We start from the raw sequence: 16,758 nt of genomic DNA on the forward strand, positions 1-16,758 counted from the left end.
AATTGCCAAAATCAAGACTCTGCTCACCTTCACTCCTTCATTCCTCTTTACTCCCGCCTCTGGAACAAACTCCCTCACTCTCTTCAATCCCACTCCTCCCTTCAGGTCTTTAAAACAGCTGTTCACCACCATCTCTTATCTTCCCCCATCCAAAACCTTGATCTTTTCTACCCCCGTTAAATCACCCCAGAACCACCCTTTTTGAAATACCAACTTCTTTCCTGGAAGCCCGAGCAGTGTCCATGTGTTTTATACCTCGAACCACCCTTCCCCCCCGCCCCCCTCCCATGCCTCCTCCCCCAAGCCTTCTCCCTCCCACAGATCTCCCAATGTCCCTGTTCTCTGCTTGTGTGCTTCCCTCTCTCTCCCCATCTTGTCTCCCGCTCCTTTTATTGCATGTTTTGTGTGTCCGTTTTTTTTTTTGTGATTGATGTTAGCCCTTACACGAGCCTCAATTTTGTATACAAAAGAAAAAATCTAACACTGATTAATATGGTCCTAGGTGTAAACTGGTTGGCGAGCTCCGCCCTGCATTCAGAATGAGCAATCTAGAATAGGCGGGAGCACGAAGGTGGTAAAGGAAACTGTGAACTTGATTGAATTTTCACTCCTTGTCTGAACTTGTTTTTGAAGAAAACTTTTCTTAATTACTTAAAGTGTATCAATCAGTATTTCATTCAAAATAAAATGTAAAAAGGTCTAGGCTGGACTGGAACGAAGCAATTTGTTCGTTTGTTCGTGCTCCGTTGCCATTGTACTTAATTTCCCCATCTGTCCTGAATTTTTAAATGACATAAAACTTTCACTAGGTGTCTGTCATAGCAACATACATCCGCAATACGTCAAAACCAACAACGACTAAAACAAAAAGTTTGAGTTTTTGCCATTGTCAAACCAACATGCGCACCTTGTCCTGCGACTTGTTAACCAATGGTTCATCCCTGAAATGTGTGGCTTCCAGTAAGTACTTGATGGCATCCACTCGAAATCCATCAACTCCTTTGGCCAACCAGAAGGACAAAATATTCTGCAATGCAGAAATAAAAAAGAAGGTTAAAACAATTATATACAACCAATAGAAATCTAGTACTGCCAGGATTGCCGAGTGGTGTATGCATTCGCCTTAAACAGTCAAGCCTGGGTTCTAATCTCAACAGAACTATAAACTGCATGTCGAAATGTGTCCAAATCCCTCGGATGGATGTTACACTGGGTGCCGAAATCCCTCTGATGGATGTTACACTTGGTGTCCAAATCCCTCAGATGGATGTTACACTGGGTGTCCAAATCCCTCAGATGGATGTTACACTGGGTGTCCAAATCCCTCGGATGGATGTTACACTGGGTGCCCAAATACCTCGGATGGATGTTACACTGGGTGTCCAAATTCCTCGGATGGATGTTACACTGGGTGTCCAAATCCCTCGGATGGATGTTACACTGGGTGTCCAAATCCCTCGGATGGATGTTACACTGGGTGTCCAAATCCCTCGGTTGGATGTTACACTGGGTGTCCAAATCCCTCGGATGGATGTTACACTGGGTGTCCAAATCCCTCGGATGGATGTTACACTGGGTGTCCAAATCCCTCAGATGGATGTTACACTGGGTGTTCAATCCCTCAGATAGATGTTACACTGGATGTCCAATCTGCTGGTATGGATGGGTACACTAGATGTCCAATCTACTGGGATGGATGGGTACACTAGATGTCCAGTCTACTGGGATGGATGTTACACTGGATGTTGTTACGGATTCGTCACTTCCGTTGTTGTGGTTTTCATCCACTTGAAACATTTTTGGTTCCATGTACTATTATTGTTTTCAAAAGGTTTATTGTTAGTAAGGGCATTTTATGAGATATTTCACAAATCTGTTAACTAAATTGTTACCAAAAAATTTCTTCACCAATATGTTTGTAAAGGTGTGTAATAACATGTGTTAAAATGTTGAAGTTCAACTCCCGTGGGAAACCCAGAAAAAAAGCTGTTGAATTCGGATACCGAAAAATGATTTTCGAGAATTTTTTTTTTTTTAATCGGCCCTTAAGTAACTTATGAGGGGTCAAATAAGGGTTTTTCATGATTCTGAGTTGATTGTTAACATTTATATTTTCACTTTTACATTTACACACAAAGTAGCTTTTATTTCACATACATATATAATACTCAAGAGTTATTTCTCATTCACAATGTCAGAAGTTTCAACAGTCATTGTCTATGTCTTCTTCAGACTCAACAACATCATGACTGCAGTTTCTGCATGTAATGCCATTACAGACTCCACAGGCCGAGATGCACGTGACCCCATTCTTCTTGCAGCTGCATCGCCGGTTGCTGCAATCTCCATGACAATTACAGCTCGTGAACTGCAATAGCTCCTCAGGAGCCGTGGGGTCCAGTGTTGGAACTGGCTCATACCCATGCACACCTATTGTCCATCCATAGTCACTGGGGTTCAGAGACATGCTCTGTAGAAAGCAGGCCTTTGTAAGCAGGCAAAGTTTCTAGTTCCTTCATGAGTTGACAGTACAGCCATGCGCCCTTGGCATACTGATGATGGCCTGCAGCGGCAAAGATGTGAAGCATCTTGGTAACAATGCAGGACAGATGCCCATTGTGGTCTGCAAGTCGCTCGGTTCAGATAAAGACCTTGATCACATCTACCATGTGGTGGTACTCCACCCAGAGTGCAGGTGTTCTTCCTCCTTTTGCGAGTCGTTTGAAGGTTTCTTCAAACCTTTGCTCAAACACTGGCACTACTGGGTCTGAGTGTCTGGCTCCCATCTTCCCATCAGCCACCTTCTCCATGAAGGTCTTCATGTCACCACGCTCCTCCTCAGTGAAGGCAACTTTCATGATGTGTTGATACATGGCTGCATCGATGAGGAGGTGAACACGGATTGCCTTGTCAAAACATCCTCCATCCATGATGTGGTTGGCTGTCGTACTTCCAGGATAGATCAACTGGATCACATCTAGTAGTCCAGAATCTTCCATGATGTTACCCATTGATCCAAGATAAGACTTCAGCAGGTGAAAACCACCCAACCTTGGAATGACGGGTAGATTTGCCTGCTTTATTATATTCACAGCCTTCAGCCAAATCGGAAGGTCAAAGGTCACTATAGCGACCCCAGCGTGCCGTATGCACTCTTTCAGAGTGGTGAAGATGGTGTTGAGGTCATTAGGGTCTCCTTCAATAACTGGGAGGAACTCGATCTGTGTGCTCTGCTTTGCATCATTAGCATGGATTCTCTTCATCCAGCCATTCCAGTTGGAGTGTGGGAACTCAGGATCGTTGGCTTTGATCACCCACCCCGCTGCCCAGAGTGTGTCACCTGGAGTGAGGAGTGGCTGATCATGAGCCAGGGAGGAGGAAAGCTCAGCGAGGGGGAGAAACATGATCGCGTTCGTTCCTATCTGTTTCCTGTTCGTAAATGGAATAATCTTTACTTCAGTTCCTCTCAGGATCTTAGCTTTGTCGAGTGCCTTCAACTTCACCCGGGGGAAAGCTGCTGTTGTCTGTGGATCTGGCAACGGTGGTGCCGGAGAGGTGACTTCGATCCAACCCATTGAGTGAAAGGGAGTGTTTCCGTGAATAGAGACAATGTTTAAATCTATATTGTCTCCAACAAACTGAGTGACTGCATTGTTTGTTTCCCTAACCTCCATAAAGACCACCTGATCATTACTTGACAATTCACTTTCACTGGCTGGCACTTTGGCTGTCATCACTGATTGATCCTCAAGCGCAGCATCAACCGCAACCTCATCATTGATCTGTTCATCGGTTTCCTCCACAATGGTGTCAAGAGTGCCAGAAGTATCTGGAACATCATCTCCACTCCTAATATTAAGGAAGCAGTATTTGTAGTTTTGTGTCTCCGTGTAAGACTCAGTGTATCCCAGCCGGTGGAACTTGTTGAGCATCCATTTTGACCCAAATCTATGATCAAGTTGTATGGCAAGCCCCATTTGGTGTGGCAATACTCCAGACCGAGGTCGACAGGCCTTAATAAAATTCTGCCCCCAAACGGCAACTCTTTCGTCTGTCTTGACAATCGGTCTCAAGAACATCTGAAGGCTTGCAGGAACAAGTGTCAGCTGACTATCGATGTCAGTCATACTGTGTGTGGTGGGGTATGACTTTGGACCTAAATCAATCAAGGCAATATCATTGGATATGAACTTGAGTGCCGTCTTTATGATCTGAGTCTTCTCATCTCCATGGTCAAGATTAGCATGATGCCCTCGCAGAATATTGTCGGTGCCATCTTTGAGACAGAGTACATCTGCCCTTCTTTCCTGTGTTGTGAAATACAAGGTGTCTTCGTATTTCTCTAGAAGTTTTATTTTTAGCCAATGCTTTGAATAAGAAAGGCTCTTCTCTGGTGACTGATCAAACTCCTGCAGCTTTTCATGGCCTTGGTCCATGTTCATTACCCCATGCTCTAATTCTGAGTCTAACCATTCGCAGAATTCAATAAAAACTGCCTCTCGCTCCTCATCAATACTCCTCTGTCCTCTCTTCCTTTTTCCTTCCTCATCAGTCTTGGACAAACTGTCACCTCTCGCAAACATAAGTTTGCATCGCAAATGGTACAGTGTTTCTTCTGCTACCAAGTCGTTGATCCCTTCCAGGCGTCCAGTGACTTCAGTGCCCCAGTCATCCTCGCGACTCCGTGCTGTCTTCAGCAAGCTTGCCTTCAGTGTATCTGCAGTCAAATTATCTGGCACTCTGTATTTCTTTCTAGCTTGTGCTGCATTATTTTTGTAGAGCTGGGCTGGTTGGTTGCAAAGAATGCATACATCCTTATACAGGAGGTCAACTGACTGTGATCTTCTAGAACTGCAGCCAGTTGATGAACTGAACTCACAAGTAGTGCGTCTTCTCTTCAACTTTGATGACTCTTTCTCTGCCTTTGATGCTTGAGCTGACTTCTTGGTGGTTGCAACAAAGTTGTTGTACAGATCATTTTTACACTTCTGGTGGTACCTCAGTTTTCCTTCCTTTTGAGCCTCCTTCATATGTTCCACAACAGTAACATTTTCGACAGTTTCTGCTTGTTTCAATAAAGTTGAGTATCCCTTTGGAGTTGCCTGTATGAGCCTTTCAGCTGGTGTATCCGAGCGTGCACAGATGAAGCAATTGAGCACAGGTGGAGTAACGTCTTCATCCATATTGCTAGACTCCATGTCCTGCAAAGTAGAAAATGAGATATATTTAGAAATTATTTTTCCACAAAGGAGTGTCTGTGGTGAAATATAAATGTTAACAATCAACTCAGAATCATGAAAAACCCTTATTTGACCCCTCATAAGTTACTTAAGGGCCGATTTAAAAAAATAAAAATTCTCGAAAATAATTTTTCGGTACCCGAATTCAACAGCTTTTTTTCTGGGTTTCCCACGGGAGTTGACCTTCAACATTTTAACACATGTTATTACACACCTTTACAAACATATTGGTGAAGAAATTTTTTGGTAACAATTTAGTTAACAGATTTTCATATGTTTCCCTTACTATGTGTATGAACTGTTTTCAAAAGGTGAAAAAGAAACCGGGAACCGGATGACGCCGAGGAGGAAGAAGAGGATGTGGAGGAAAAGAAGGTGGAGCGAGTGGAGTCAGACAAGAAGCATAGTTGCTTTGAGGTCTGAGCGAACGTTGACGAACGAGAATCTCGAGTGAACTTTGGGTTTCCCAGGAAAGGGATTCCTGCGACAGAGTTGTTATCGCTGTGACAGATCAACCTGCATGTCAGGTTTTACGTTGGATTCTGAAGAGAATCATCGTCATCATCATGGTGCCGTTATGCCACGAGACCGGCCCGTCGGCCCTTTTGACTCGCGCGCTTTGCAAGTCGCGCAAGTTTTCTTTGCTTCACTTCAACCGTTTTCACCGCATTCAGACGTATCTGGTGTGTGTGTGTGTGTGTAACGTGGCTTTTGAAGGCTAATTTGTGGTTCGCTGACTGAGCCATGGAACGTCCATACCCGAGGGTGTGATTTCCCAGTCGCCTGGAGGGCGCCTTTGGATTTCCCAGTCGCCTGGAGGGCGCCTTTGCACAGCTTTGGCAGCAGGACTGTAACTGCCAACCCAACGGGATTCTGGTCTCGATTGGACATTGATCTGACGATCGCTGGAGCGGATCAACTTTGGCTTGAAGCCAGGAATTAGAGACATTGGGAATCTTCTTCTTTCCGCTCACTTGGAGCACAGTGAGTTATAACTTTGGCTTGAAGCCGGAATCAATTTTGGCTTGAAGCCGGGAATTAGAGACATTGGGAATCTTCTTCTTTCCATTCACTTGGAGCACAGTGAGTTATATACTACAAAACTGATGGTACCATCATAGGATATATATTGATTGTACTTTTGATTAATATTATTGTTGTACTGTTATTCTTGTGTGATCTTAACACAATGTTTGTTTGTTGATAACAATTGGTGTGGTTTCACCATTGATCTTTGACACAGAATAACACATCTTTCTGCCGTGACTCCTCTCGGGGCTCGGAGGTACCAGGGGGTTTGGGGAGGAGCACGTAACAATGTCCAGTCTGTTGGGATGGATGGTTACATTGGATGTCCAGTCTGCTTGGATGGATGGTTACACTGGATGTCCAGTCTGCTGGGATGGATGGTTACACTGGATATCCAGTCTGCTGGGATGGGTGTTACACTGGATGTCCAGTCTGCTGGGATGGATGGTTACACTGGATGTCCAATATGCTGGGATGGATGTTACACTTGGTGTGGTTTCACAGCTTTGGCAGCAGGACTCTCACTCACTCACGGCAGGCAGGTTGGTGGTCTTTCCGTCTTCTACCGACTCCTCTCTGGCCTTGCCCTCCCAGCTCTCTCTGGGCTCTGTCCCGCAAATATTCCTACAGGTCGCACAAGATCTGCCTGCAACCCTCTTATGGTTAAACTGCCAAAATCAAGACTCTCTGCTCACCTTCACTCCTTCATTCCTCTTTTCTCTCGCCTCTGGAACAAACTCCCTCACTCTCTTCAATGCCACTCCACCCTCCAAGTCTTTAAAACAGCTGTTCACCACCATCTCTTATCTTCCCCCATCCAAAACCTTGATCTTTTATATCCCCGCTAATTTCACTCCAATTCCACTTTTTGAAATACCAACTTTTGTCCTGGAAGTCCTTGGTGTCCTTGTGCTTTATACTTCTCCCTCCCCCCCACGCCTCCTCCCCCCGGGCCCTCTCCCTTCCACACATCTCCCTGCTCTCGGATGTTGTGTGTGTGTGCTTCCCCTTTTCTCCCCATCTTGTCTTCCGCTCCCTCTTTTTGTGTATTTTGTTTGTCTGGTCGATTTGTTTGTGAAGTTAATGTTAGCTCTTTCACGAGCCTCGATTCAGTATACAAAAAAAAACAAAAAAAAAACACTGGATGTCCAGTCTGCTGGGATGGATGGTTACACTGGATGTCCAGTCTGTTGGGATGGATGTTACACTGGGTGTCCAATCTGCTGGGATGGATGGTTACACTGGATGTCCAATATGCTTGGATTAGCTGGTGGACATTAAAGATCACACAGTGTTCTTCACAAAGAGTAGGTGAGCCATTGCCGGCGTCCTGAACAAATTACAAATTATTTCACTCTTACAGAAGTCAAGTGTCTTGTGTCAGAGTAGCGACTTGTCCAGAATTGTAACAACTAACTGCTTCGGTATAACGGATGATGAATATCAAATATACAACCTGGTACATGATTGAATGAATTCATAAATAAATAGAAATCTGGAAGCACAAATTAAACTTCATTTCATTTAATATCTCTGGCGAAAGCAATATGTGGAGGTAGATGTGGAGGTAGATGTGGATGTAGATGTGGAGGTACATGTGGAGGTAGATGTGGAGGTAGATGTGGACGTAGATGTGGACGTAGATGTGGATGTAGATGTGGATGTAGATGTGGATGTTGATGTAGATGTGGAGGTCGATGTGAATGTAGATGTGGATGGAGATGTGGAGGTAGATGTGGATGTAGATGTGGATGTAGATGTAGATGTGGAGGTAGATATGGAGGTAGATATGGAGGTAGATTATGCTTGGCCTCCCAAGGTGAATATTTATTCATATGAGAAGAACGGAATCATCCTCAATGTGCTATTCATTATGTAGTGGTTGTTGTTGTGCAAAATCTACTTTCTCTGAAGTACAGATCGTTTTGAATTGCATGGGAGAAACTTTCTCTTATCAGAGAAGCTTAATGGAGACCCAAATGCCAGTGATTCTGGGAGCCAATGGACACACTGGATAAGGTCTTTAGAACTCTACATGCAAGCAGTACCCGATGTCACTGACCTACAGAAGTTGAATGTCCTCATTTGCAACATGTCCAACATTGTCTTTGACTATTTCTCCTATTGTGAGACCTATGATGAATCTGTGACAGCCTTGCGAACGCTCTATGTTAAGCCACGAAGTGCTATCTACACTCAACTTCTGCTTGCTACGTGGAGGCAAGAACCGACTGAGACATTGGAGCAGTATACGCAGGTGTTACGACAACTCTGCAAGGACCGTGGGGTGCCGGCTCGGACAGCCGTCAAAGGCGCCAATGATCTAATGTGAGTCTGTGGACTTTGCCAAAGTCTGTAGATCGACCAGGGGTAGACGAACAATGCTCGCGGGCACGCGCGTGTCTAGAGCTGCGCCTGTCAATGGGGTCGCACGTCGTGGGCCTGGCAAGAGCAATGATGCCTGTGGTGATTAATGGCGAAGCGGCTGACACTTTGATCGATACTGGGAACAGTCAAAGCTATATGTCAGCCAAGATCTTGTCAGAAGACATGGATGGCCCACTGTTCCGGCCACTCAGCATGTGTATATGGCTTCCGCGGCACTATGGCAAAGCTCAAAAGGGGTTTGTGTAGTGAACTTGGTAGTTCATGATATATTGCATACGGATGTTAAGATGATGGCTCCGATGATCTCCTGGGACATGATTTCTTGAATCGGCACGGGCGTTCAGAGATGAAGTTCAATGATGAACAATCCCCTAACGTCTTCTTGGTATGTAGCTTGGCGGGGATGTCTATCGAGCCTCCCCCACTATTCCCGTGTCTGACACCAAATTGCCGTCCAATTACTATAAAGCCTAGGCGATACTCGTGCCCAGATGCTCAATTTATCACTGATGAGACTAAGCGGCTGCTTCGTGAGGGTATCATCGAACCAAGCAGCTCGCCTTGGAGGGCTCAAGTGCTCATAGTCAATAACCCTAATCACCGGAAGTGCATGGTCATCGATTACTCTCAAATGATCAATCGATTTACCCAACTTGATGCCTACCCGCTCCCCAAGATGGACGACATGGTTAGGGAAGTATCTACCTACAGGGTATTTAGCACCGTGGACCTTTGAAGTGCTTATCACCAGATACCTATCAGGGAGACGGATCTCCCTTACACCACCTTCAAATCGGGTCAGCGGTTGTACCAATTCTGTAGGATTCTCTTCGGGGTCACTAATGGGGTCTCGTGCTTCCAAAGGGCGATTGATGACATTATATCCAGAGAGCAGCTAAACGATGTATTCGTGTACGTTGACAATGTCACAGTCTGCATGATATGATTCCTCCTGGAATCATAACTTACGACGGTTCTTGAACGTGGCTCAGAAATACAGTCTGACCTTCAACGAGGATAAGTGTAGCTATTCAGTCAAAACAGTAGATCTTCCAAATCCTGGTGGCGTCTGGTCAAATCTGTTTCTGGTGTTTGTTCCCCCTCCATCCCCTCCCTCACCTCAAATGGCCACACGGCTGACTCCGCACGCGAAAAAGCTGAATGCCTCAACTCTGTGTTTGCCTCGAAATCTTGTGTCCCAAACCCATCCCTCTCTGTACCCACCGTACCCAGTCGTACCCAGCTGCTCCTGGACTCTGTGTCCTTTCCTCCTGACAAGGTGGAAAAGTTTCTGTCAACCCTCGACTCGGATTCTGCAACTGGACCTGACGGCATCAGCCCACGGGTCCTAAAATCCTGTTCTTCTGCTCTTTCACTCCCTCTCTCTGTTCTCTTCACCCTCTCTTTTGCTCAAGGTCATCTTCCATCTGCTTGGAAATCTGCCAACATCACCGCTTTGCACAAAAAAGGTGCAAAAACAGATCCCAGCAACTACAGACCAATCAGCATTCTCCCAATTATCAGCAAAGTCATGGAATCCATCATTGCTTCAGATATGAAATCTTTCCTCTTCTCCAATGGCTTGATCTCTGATCATCAATTTGGTTTCAGACCTGGACACTCTACTCTGGACATGCTGCTTCTGCTTTCTCAACAATGGATGGAGGTCCTCAATGCCAAACAGGAAATTAGAGCAGTCTCCCTTGACATATCACGTGCCTTCGATACGGTCTGGCACCCCGCTCTGCTCACCAAACTCTCCTCTTTTGGTATCCATGGAAATCTCCACGCATGGCTGGCGGACTTCCTCTCTAGTCGTAGTCAACGTGTGGCCCTGAATGGGTTTCTCTCATCTCCTCTTCCTGTTCAGGCTGGAGTTCCACAAGGCAGTGTTCTAGGCCCTGTCCTTTTTCTGGTCTTCATCAATGATCTCTGTGACTCTCTTGAAAATCCTCTGTATCTCTTTGCTGATGACTCTACTCTCTGTCGCTCCATTCTTCATCCCTCAGATCAGCAGTCTGCTGCCTCCTCACTCTCTGCAGACCTGGACAAAATCACAGACTGGGCAAACAAGTGGACCATGTCTTTCAATCCTGACAAATCTCACACTCTTACGATGTCTCTCCGAAAAGACCGACTGGACAACCCTCCCATCCACTTTCTGAATAATCCTCTCCAAGAAGTTCTGTCACTCAAGCTTTTGGGTCTCACTATCTGCCATGATCTTTCCTGGGAAAACCACATTTCAAATCTGGCCTCCAAAGCCAGTCGCCGACTGGGCATCCTCCGTCGTGCGTAGTCCTTCCTTGGCACACCTGAGCTCCTCACCACATACAAGGCTTTCATCCGCAGCTCAATGGAATACTGCTCTCCCCTCTGGGCTGGTGCTCCTGCCTCACACCTAGCTCATCTTCACGCTGTTGAAACCAAAGCATTCAGAATCATTGGAATCTCCCGCGATGAAGCTAACTCCACGGGCCTCTCACTCACTCACCGCAGGCAGGTTGGTGGTCTTTCCATCTTCTACCGACTCCTCTCTGGCCTTGCCCCCCCAGCTCTCTCTGGGCTCTGTCCCGCAAATATTCCTACAGGTCGCACAAGATCTGCCTGCAACCCTCTTATGGTCAAACTGCCAAAATCAAGACTCTCTGCTCACCTTCACTCCTTCATTCCTCTTTTCTCCCGCCTCTGGAACAAACTCCCTCACTCTCTTCAATCCCACTCCACCCTCCAGGTCTTTAAAACAGCTGTTCACCACCATCTCTTATCTTCCCCCATCCAAAACCTTGATCTTTTCTACCCCCGCTAATTTCACCCCAATTCCACTTTTTTGAAATACCAACTGTCCTGGAAGTCATTGGTGTCCTTGTGTTTTATACTTCTCCCTCCACCCCCCCCCCCCCCTTCCCATGCCTCCTCCCCCCAAGCCCTCTCCCTTCCACACATCTCCCTGCTCTCAAATGTTGTGTTTGTGTGCTTCACCTTCTCTCCCCCCATCTTGTTTTCCGCTCCCGCTTTTTATATATTTTGTTTGTCTGGTTGATTTGTTTGTGAAGTAAATGTTAGCTCTTTAACGAGCCTCGATTCAGTATACAAAAAAAAAAAATAATAATAATAATAATAATAATAATCTCTTGGGGTACACCATGACCGGAGGGGAGATACGACCTGATTCGGCTCAGCTGCAACCTTTGCTCGATATGGCCCCTCCGGTTGATCGCGCTGCGTTGTGTAGAGCCATGGGTCTGTTTGCTTATTATTCCAAGTGGGTCCCATGTTTTTCAGAGAAGATCAGACCACTGGTAGAATGCAAAATATTTCCGCTAACCTTGGCCGCTAGGGCTGCCTTTCAATAACTGAAAGATGACATAGCGAGTGCTGTTGTGACTTCGACTGATGAGACTTCCTTTCATGGTCGAGACAGACGCCCCAGACAGTAATATCGTGGTGATGCCCAATCAAGCTGGAAGGCCGGTCGTGTTCTTTTCTAGGACTTTGTCTGACAGTGAGAAGCGACATTCAGCCATCGAAAAGGAAGCTTATGCAATTGTAGAAGTGGTCAGATGGTGGCACCTTTTTCTTTTAGGTAAGCATTTTCAGCTGATCGCTGACCAGCAGTCCGTCGTGTATATACATATACATATATATATATATATATATATATATATATATATATATATATATATATATATATATATATATATATATATATATATACGTAGTGTGTTCAAAAAGTATCTGACCTTTATTTTTCGTGCATAAAAAAAAAGAAGCTAGGGAGGCGTTGATTGGTGCACGTATGTAGGCTATCCTAATGCGCACGCGTGAATTTTTTCCCACCTGCAGAAGCTGTCATTCGACGGCAGACCGCCGATGAGTGAGGAAGTGTCAGCGAGCGCCGTCGGATTTTCGTTTTTGACAAAATGACGGAAAAACGTGAACAACGCTACTGCATCAAATTTTGTGTAAAGCTTGGCGATTCCCAAGTGGAAACGATCCGCAAGATTCAACACCGTTCATTCCATTATGAAGGAGGATTTGGGCTTCAGGAGAATCTCAGCGAAGTTCGTACCAAAGCTGCTAACGATTGAGCAGAAGCAACTCCGTTTGGAGATCGCACAGGACATGCTGGAGACTGTGAACAGCGATCCCAGCTTCCTCAACACAGTGATCACTGGCGATGAGTCCTGGGTTTATGGGTACGACCCAGAAACCAAGTTGCAGTCATCACAATGGAAGCATCCAACATCCCCGAGGCCAAAAAACACAAAATTTGATGCAGTAGCGTTGTTCAAGTTTTTCCGTCATTTTGTCAAAAACGAAAATCCGACGGCGCTCGCTTACATGTCCTCACTCATCGGCGGTCTGCCGTCGAATGACAGCTTCTGCAGGTGGGAAAAAATTCACGCGTGCGCATTAAGATCGCCTACATATGTGCACCAATCAACGCCTCCCTAGCTTCTTCTTTTTTACGCACGAAAAATAAAGGTCGGATACTTTTTGAACACAGTAGTGTATATATATATATATATATATATATATATATATATATATATATATATATATATATATATATATATATATATATATATTTATATTTATATTTATATATATTTATATATATATATATATATATTTATATATATATATATATATATATATATATATATATATATATATATATATATATATATATATATATATATATATATATATATGACGGTCGGCACCCGCAGAAGATTAAAAATGAGAAGATCGCTCGCTGGTGCGTTGAACTAGTCGACTTTAGCTTTGACATTGTGTATAGACCGGGACGAGATAATCTGGCTACTGATGCTTTATCTCGACCGGTCTGTTCTGGAATGACCACCGGCGAGTTAGGTAATATTCATGAATCGCTTTGCCACCCAGGGGTCACTCGAATGGCCCACTTCGTGCGGAGTAGGAATCTGATTTTTCCAAAGATGAAGTCCGGCTTCTATGTAAGACGTGCTCCGTGTACGCCGAGGTTAAACCGAGTTTTTATAGACCACCTGTGAGAACTCTTATTCATGCCGGAAGGCCTTGAGAGTTTTTGAATGTTGATTTCAAAGGTCCGTTGCCTGCTGCAGGAACGCTCCGATATATTATTGCAGTCGTCAATGAGTACTCACGTTTTCCGTTCGCCTTCCTGTGTGCGGATATGTCATCAGCGACGATGATTGAATGTCTTCGACAATTGTTTTTACTGTTCGGATATCCCGCGTTCGTACACTCCGATAGGGGTACGGCATTTTGGCTTGGGAGATTAAACAGTTTCTTCAGGATCGAGATGTAGCCTCTAGCTGTCCCACGGCATATAACCCCCAAGGAAATGGTCTGGTGGAATGGTATAACGGAAATATCTGAAGAGCTGTGTCCATGGGCTTGAAAACACGCGGTTTGCCTCTTCAGCTGTAAGAGCGTGTATTGCCTGAGGCGCTGCATTCTATCTGTTCGCTTCTCTGTACTGTCACGAATGAAACTCCACATGAGCGCTTGTTTCAATTCCAGCGACGTAGTGCTAGTGGGCAAGTGCTACCCTCTTGTTTGATGGTCCAGTCAGCTTTCAGTCAGCCCGGTCCAGCTTTACTGAGACGAGCGGTCAGACAAAGGAAATATGAGCCATTGGCAGATCGCTTGGAAATACTAGAAGAAAATCCAGAATACGCTCACATTAGGTTGCATGACAGACGCGAGACTACCGTATCAGTCTGACATCTCGCGCCTTGCGGAAAAGGAAATCAGCAGGCTGCTGACGACAAGGGAGACGGAATTTCGTTTCCCCTGACAAAATAGAGTCACAGCAATGATCGACCGAGGATAAAGTGATTAATGATAACGTCAAGGTTCCGGACATTCCGTCGGTGTCAGGAAACCCTCAAAGAAAGTGGTCTGATGAGGATGATCCTCCTTTTGCAAGGTCTGGGGATCCGGGGACTGAAGGGATTTATAGGACCCATGCTGGAAGATTGTGCCAACCGCCTACTCGTTTTGGTTGGGAGAGCTCTGCACTCTGTTACGTTGATTTCTTGTTTATTTCCAATTTGTTTGCAAGCTTGTTTTTTTAATGGAGGGAGAATGTGATGAAATATGAAGAAGAAGATTCGGTTGTGGGATTGCAGTGAGGAGTGGATATAACGGAATGCAGGGTAGGGAGTTGGGGAAGCTGGCTTAGTTTCTGTATTCTGTGAGCAGACACTTGAGTAAGGTATGATGGGGAATGTTAAATGGTCATTCGCTTGTTTATAAATTAGTTGGAAATGCTATTTCGTTCTTTCTCTGTAGTTCTAATATTATTCTTTTATTCTGTGTTATAGGATATGTGGAGATAGATTTCAATAAAGCCTCATAACTGGAAAAGAGGTCTCGACTTGATTTCATAACCTGTACAGTACGTGAGGGGCTGTTGCTCAGTGCTTTTCGGGGTATGTGTATATGAGGGGCTGTTGCTCAGCGCTTTTGGGGGTATGTGTACATAAGGGGCTGTTTCTCAGTGCTTTTAGGGGTATGTGTACATGAGGGGCTATTGCTCAGTGCTTTTGTGGGTATGTGTACATGAGCCGCTGTTGCTCAGCGCTTCTGGGGGCATTCGTATGTGAGGGGCTGTTGCTCAGTGCTTTTGGGGGTATGTGTACATGAGCGGCTGTTGCTCAGCATTTTTGGGGGTATGTGTACTTGAGCGGATGTTGCTCAGCGCTTGGGGGTATGTGTTTGTGTCTGTTTCTTTCCTCCAGGTACTATTGTGGAATTATATTGTTGCGGTTTTGAGAACCCACACTTGTAAATAACATCATTCAATAAAGGTAAAGGTAGCACCCCATAAATAGGCCACATGCAACATGTAGGTCACCTTAAAACGTTAGTTATTTCATTAGTATGTGTTTAGACTAAGGCCATTTCCAATAATTGCATCTGCATTGTGTAAATCAAATAACCTAGGTTCCCAATCATTTTCCATCCATCCATCCATCCACCCATCCAGCCATCATTCCAGCCTCCACCCCCAACTTCCATCTCGGAGGAGACATTTCCTTTTATTCCACCTCATTCCAGCCTCCACCCCCAACTTCCACCTCGGAGGAGACTTTTCCTTTTATTCTCCCCATTTGGCTTTTGCAGCTTGCTTGCCAGCAGCGTTCGTTGCCTTTAGGCTTGCACTGCAGCAGCGTTCGCTGCCTTTAGGCTGGCGCTCTAACCAGCCAAATGCCATGGGGTAGGCCTGAGAGAGAGGGAGGAGCGCGAGGTGGGGGTGTGGCCACGTCAAGCAGCCATCAAGGCGGAGCCGGTAAGCCATCACCAGCCAACCAGGGTTGAGGTGAGATCGCCTGACAGGGTGTGGCTAGAGCTTCGGGAGGGTTCGCTGGGTGTGACAATATAACCCCTTGCACGAGGCCTCCCACCTCAGTTATGAGGGGAGGACTGACGCAGCAGCGCTCATTACAAAGGACTTGAAGGAATTGCGCTTTACGAGAGGACTGGCCAGAAGAACTTCGTGGTATAAAGAGCGCATTCAGAAGGGCTGGTATGAGAGTTGAGTACGAGAAGGAGAGACGCTCTGTGGCAACCAGCTTTACAAAGGGCGAGCGCGCGGCACGCATTGCCGAGGACTGCAGCGTGCAGAAGGACATGGGGGAAGGGGCGCTGAGAGCGATCAGAGTAATACCGGGAGCGCGTGTAAAGGCACCGGTACACATATTACGTACGCCGTCTGATCACAAGCTTACCTATCCCCCGCTAGATAATTGTCCGCTCGCGCCTACGCTACGTGGAGAGCTGCCTGCCGGGTTTCGACCATCTGCACGGAACGAGTCAAGGACCGGACGAGCTGTGGACACCATTGCCGGACCTCCCACCTGACCATCAGAATCCCCACGTGAGTCTGAAGTCTGAGACCGAGTCTGAGAGCGAGCGGGCCCGAGTCCAAGGGATAAGTAAGACTGTGATTAAGGCTGCCCTGTGTACTTTTCCTTCCTCTGCCTTGTACATTCCTTTCTTTTCCTCTTCTTTGTACATTGTAAATAAATTACCTTGTTCTTCCTTGTTTCTTCTTAATCCGATCGTCCTAGTCTTTTCTCAATTG

At 45.7% G+C, this 16,758-nt stretch overlaps 1 protein-coding gene across 2 annotated transcripts in view; it reads right to left on the reverse strand.

Moving 5' to 3' along the window:
* SLC3A1 (solute carrier family 3 member 1) overlaps positions 1–16,758 on the reverse strand; it is a 186,386-nt gene that overhangs the window by 70,362 nt on the left and 99,266 nt on the right. Inside the window, exon 5 of one of the 2 annotated variants that reach the window (XM_068127930.2) lies at positions 908–1,027. The exons of the other annotated variant lie outside the window; for it this stretch is intronic. Coding sequence (XP_067984031.1) covers positions 908–1,027 — 120 coding nt within the window. The remainder of the gene's footprint in view (positions 1–907; positions 1,028–16,758) is intronic. 2 annotated transcript variants of the gene reach the window in all.

The sequence above is a fragment of the Myxine glutinosa genome, chromosome 9 (assembly GCF_964187855.1).
Source record: "Myxine glutinosa chromosome 9, kmMyxGlut1.1, whole genome shotgun sequence".
Lineage (NCBI taxonomy): Eukaryota > Metazoa > Chordata > Myxini > Myxiniformes > Myxinidae > Myxine > Myxine glutinosa.